The 5,228-nt window shown below is 40.6% G+C and overlaps 1 protein-coding gene across 1 annotated transcript; it reads left to right on the top strand.

Annotated features, from left to right (window-relative positions):
- Nucleotides 1–1,061: 1,061 nt before the first annotated feature.
- LOC128256648 (uncharacterized) lies at nt 1,062–3,290 on the top strand. The gene is made up of 4 exons (XM_052987140.1): nt 1,062–1,144; nt 2,210–2,451; nt 2,519–2,737; nt 2,795–3,290. The coding sequence occupies exons 2-4, from the start codon at nt 2,307–2,309 to the stop codon at nt 3,262–3,264; spliced, it is 834 nt and encodes a 277-aa protein (XP_052843100.1). The 5' UTR covers nt 1,062–1,144; nt 2,210–2,306; the 3' UTR covers nt 3,265–3,290.
- Nucleotides 3,291–5,228: the final 1,938 nt, after the last annotated feature.

Genomic DNA, 5,228 nt, shown 5'->3' with positions numbered 1-5,228 from the left:
CCAAAATGAACCCTCCGCAAGGGAATACAAGAGTATGCCGACTGAAATTGAACGACAAAAGTGCGTGCAATTGGCAGCCATATTGCCATACGTAACCACCCGAAGATGGCCTTACCACCCACCAACCACCCACTCATCCCCCTACTAAGTGGCATATACTTCTACTTATTGCGGCCATAAGTCGCTGGGGTCGTATGCGTGATATGAGTGTAAGTTAAACAGAATGTCGGTCCCACTTCTCCGCTTCAAATCGAGGAATTCTGCCCTCCCCAGGGGAGTTGTGTAATCATTTCTTGACTGACTGACTGAAATTCATTTAGGATACCCTTGCATTGCTCCAGCAAGCCAAGTTTAATATGTTTGCATCACAAACTTAAATTTTTCTATTTACTTTTCGTTGACCAGCAGAGCCGTTTGTTTGCCTTCATTCACCAGATTACTTTTGTTTTGTTTCATTTCTCGCCGGGGCCGGGCCTATTAATAAATTCCTCAGCTGGGAATTAACATTTACAGTTAGCTGACCGAACAACTTTGCCCGACAAACTTCAATTGCGTCACATTTATCAAATCGCTGGGCCTCTCGGACGTCGTCGGCCGTTTAAGCAGCGCCCGGGGAATTGGAGTCCGCTCCACTCGCTCCCTTCTCTGTTCCGAGTTTTTAGACATTATTTCTGACTTGCCACACAGAAAAAGAATTTGACTACCCTATTGTATAATCTGCATGGATTTAAGAAATATTTCACTTTAAGACATATCACAAGTTTATTCAACAAACGCAGTTAAGTCAATATGCTATGGTATGATTATGGTATTTACAAAAAACCCAATATCCAAATAAAAACCAATACAGATGTATGAACTTATTTATTTATTTATTGATTATTTCTTTTACAGAAAGCTTTGTTGATTCAATGCCAATTGTTATTCTTTCCTTTGCTACTTTTTAAGAAATTGCATTATTCCATTCATATTATAAATAGCATAAGCACAGAGAGAGCTTAAAAGCATATCTAATTTATTGAATACATTTTAAAACAAAAAATTTTAAATGAAAAAAAGTATTATTATCTTGCGTCACTTAAAAGTATTTTAAATTTTTCTCCGAGCAGCGTTTCGCTTGGAGAGATTTTGATTTTGACCCTGAGTAAGTTCATAGGTTACACTTGCCATGTCGACAGGCAGTGAGTTCAGAGGTCTGGCGGCTTTAAGCCCTTTGCATATTTCGGCTGTCGGTGCCGCTCATAAATAATTCAAATAATTCACACGCTTGCTTGAACGCTGCGTGCGTGTGTGTGTATGTGTGAGTGGATCGAGAGTGTGTGTGGGTGAGCCGCATTATGTGGTTCATTGGTTTGGGCCAAAACTGCAACCAGCTAGCAGCAACGGAGCAATCAAGTACGTACGATGCTGTTGCTACAGTTAACTAAACTGAACTCAACTAAACTTTCACTGCACACACACACAGACACCCCAGGACGCACACGGATGCAGCCGCACTAACATCAACAGAAACATCTATATAGGACTCTTGGTGGTTACTGCGGTTTGCATTTTCATATCGTTCCCTCTAATATTTCACAACAAGTTTTGTTGTTGCCTTGGCTGGCACATAAAAAGGCGAAGCTGCTGCGTTTTATGTTGTCACGTTGGCTTCAAGTGCCCCAAAGGGGAAAGTACACCCCTCCCCCTCCCCCTCCCCTGCCCTGCCCCTGCCCCTTCCCCATCCGCTCCCCCACCATCTGTTCACACACCCCTGCACACACACATACGCACCCACACTAGCACCACCATTCTCAGCAGTTTATGGATTAAGTAAACACAAAGAGCACAAATGAACTTTCCCTGCTCTGGCAGAAATTTTGCAGTTTTAATTTTTGATTCCACTACGGACAGAGACTTTGAAAGCGAAACATATATGGCTGGGTTTTATGGAATCTGGGGACACTTCAATATTTTGCTGCACTCCACAATAGTGCACTTACAGATTTAACTAGCAAAAATGCATAGCTAGCTTAACAAAACATTTAACCATCAATCAAGCTAGCTGTTGGAAATATGAAATCACAAACTCATTAGTTTCACGAATATTTAAAAAAAATATATATCCCACTTTTACTAAACTTAACTTCACAAGTATTTTAAGTCCTCTCTAATTTTTATGGCATGAACATGTGGCGTTGGGAGTTTCGACTCAATTATGAATTTTTAGTGAGCGATAACGAAATCCCTGGAAACTTTTAATGCCAGTACAAGTTTCTGTTTCTCTTTCTGTCCGACTGCCAGTCAATTTGTAGCATTTGAATAAAATGGACGCAGCTTATGTGAAGTTTATGATGTGCCAGTGCCTTGTGAATCGGGCGGACTGGGGCTTAGCCGTGGGTTGTATAAATGTCGTCTACTCCTTCTTCCTTTTCCAGTTCTGGGTGGTGGAGCTAGTTAAGTCGCTCGCCAGTAAGTGTGGGTGTCACGGTTTCTGCCCCAAAACTAACTGACGGAACTACTAATCCCCCCCACCTAGATTATCCCGTCAAGTGGGTCTTGTTGTATGGATTCAACGTGATGTTTAATGTAATCACCATGATGCGGATTGTGAAAAGGGAGAGTATGTCAGTCTTCTACTGGATGTGCGAAACAGCTGCCCTCTTAATATTTCGGATACACCACCTATATTACAAGGAGGACGATTTTTGGCTAGCAAAGAGCCATTTGTACCGTGCTTCTAACATTGTTATCGATGGTGAGGACTCTTTTGAAATAACAAAAAAAAAAAGATAAAATACAAACTTACTTTCAGTTTACATTGGCTTATCGATGCTGGCCATGATTTATGTCATGTTTGGATTGCGTTTGGATCCAGACCGCCAATTTCCCGACGAAGAAGAAATGCTCGACCATTGCAAATTCGACCCTCAGGCAGCTGCTGCTAAGGCAGCTACCCAAAAGGAAAAGGTCTTCGAAAGTCAGAAGGAAAATGAGAATGAGCCACTGGCCAAAGAAAAAGAAGTGGAAAATGTTTATGATATAGAGGAATTAGACCAACATGCCATTCAAAAACTAGCTGATCTCGTTGAGAAGAGAGCATTTTCCAGTCAAGAAGTTACAATGCCCTGCGAACCCACTGCTCCCGAAGAGGAAGTCCACGAGATTCCGGAACCTTCAGCTCCTCCAGAAAGTACTCTCTCCTTCGATGAGGATTTCTTCTATGAGATCAATGATTTTGAAGTCGGCGGCGATCAAGGAAATGACATGTCATTGGATGAATAGATAGCCATAAGTTTTAGTTTCGCTTGCAGAACAACATAAACAATCTAAATGAAAGTAAATAACGTCTTCACTTGACCCCCAAAAGTCTGACCGCAACTTTTGGCAACAAAGCCCCAACGGAGAACAACAAACAAACAAATGGAGGCAAACTTGACTTAACTTTTTCGAGGGTGCGCAGGGGGTTTGTGGGGGGGGGGGGGGGGGGGGGTTTTGTATTGAAAAAGGGATTACGATCAGAGCGTTCGATTGAGTGTGTCAATAAATTCCTGCCAGTCGTCCGAGTGTAGAACATTTGTCCGGCAGCGGCGATAAATAGTTGCCACACGCTCTACGAGGAAAGGGGCACAGATCCCTTTTGGCCGGAAAGTTTCGTGTGAATTTAGTGCGGCTCATTAAGCCGGACAGTGTCAGTCATGTGTGTATGTTTGTGCCCTGGCAGCAGAATGCCGAGTGCCGGGTGTCGGGGCCAATGCCTTTTTGTTCAAACTTCATTAAGCTGGAGAGGAAATTGCCGGGCCATTGTCATTCGCACTGTCATTGCAGTAGACTTCGTTTAATAATGGCCTGCCGGGCATTTGTCAACGGGATGCTTTAGGAGCCGAGCTTTAAATGAGCGCGCTCATTAAGAAAATTAATGTTTGGGATTCATTAAAAGTGTCAAAGTGCGCACATTAAAATAATATAAAACACCGGGGAGGAGTGACGACTCTCGTAACGAAGCAAGCGTCTCGACTGTTGTCGATTTTATTAACAAACAAAGCATTAAAGGCGCATAAAATGTTGACATAGCGCCGCGGCTTTGTTCCTGGCTGCTCATAAAACTGTCTCATATTGAGGGCTCAAGAATACAGCCACACGCAGCCAGTCCCTGTACATGTATACCATATACTATATGCTATATGCTATATGCTATATAAACACATATCGTGTATCATGTCGGGGCATCTCATAAAACTAAACCGCAATTCATCAGTAAATTCCTTGCTCCTGCTCCGTGCTTCTTTTCTGGTCAGCCCGTCTGTCGGAGAATATGCTACAATTTAATGCGTCTCGTAAAATGCAAAAAAAATTGTTTTTATTATAATTATTATGTTATGCACGGTGACGGGGCAAGTTTATTGCGCTCGCACATAAAAGTCGAATCCTCGAATGAAGTGATGATGCTGTCGAACTTTGGTCTTCGGTTTCGCTTTCCCCCCCCCCCCCCCCCGACCAAAACTTGATGGCGCTGCTTATCTCGGTGCCATTTATAATGGCAAATTATTTGAGATTTTCGCTTAACTTTTAGCCATTTGAAACAATGACACACGCATTGAGCAAAGTCAACAACCTTCACTGCTGCAACTTGCACTTTGTCCTTGCTATATCCTGCTGCCATTGCTGCACTGAAAGAAATGAGTTGTAAATTGAAAAGGCTCATTAGATTTTTAAAAGTTTTTTCTGACATTAAAAAGGCAAATATAATTAATTAATTAGGTTTGATTAATTAATTTTATTGATTAATTAGGTTTCAATAGTAGAAGCTATTAAGTTTTTAGGTTTTGGTTTTCGTTAAACCAAATAAAATAGCACAAGAAATACTACATTGTTTGCTAAAAGTTGGTCCTAAAATGTTTTATTTTTAAAAATTTATGTTGAAACTACGTATTTGAAAGGTTTGATTTAAAGAGCACCTTTAAAAATATAACATTTATTCAAAACGCAGTCAATTATATTCTTCCAAAAAAAAACGTAAATAATTAAATTAAGCTCAACAAAAATTAGACTGAAGTAGAACCATATTATTTCAATGAGACCAGCAAAATATTTATTAAACAAAATTATGTGATTGTGTGAGATTTATTGAACTCTTACAATTCAAAGTTTTAAATATACTCGCAGTTTTAAAGACTTCTTTAATTTTACAAAGGATTAATTAAAGCCTGAAATCGAAGGTTAATTTTGGTATGAGGTATGCCTTTTTT

Source organism: Drosophila gunungcola (assembly GCF_025200985.1).
Source record: "Drosophila gunungcola strain Sukarami chromosome 2R unlocalized genomic scaffold, Dgunungcola_SK_2 000027F, whole genome shotgun sequence".
Lineage (NCBI taxonomy): Eukaryota > Metazoa > Arthropoda > Insecta > Diptera > Drosophilidae > Drosophila > Drosophila gunungcola.
Note: the sequence above shows the minus strand (reverse complement) of the source record. Positions and strands in the feature narration are given on the sequence as shown.

Bases quoted from the DNA above. Each gene is read 5' to 3' on its own strand.
- LOC128256648 (XM_052987140.1), top strand. From the start codon at position 2,307: ATGGACGCAGCTTATGTGAAGTTTATGATGTGCCAGTGCCTTGTGAAT. The intron at 2,452-2,518 runs GTAAGTGTGGGT...CCCCCCACCTAG, and splicing joins GCTAGTTAAGTCGCTCGCCA to ATTATCCCGTCAAGTGGGTC. The intron at 2,738-2,794 runs GTGAGGACTCTT...ACTTACTTTCAG, and splicing joins TTCTAACATTGTTATCGATG to TTTACATTGGCTTATCGATG.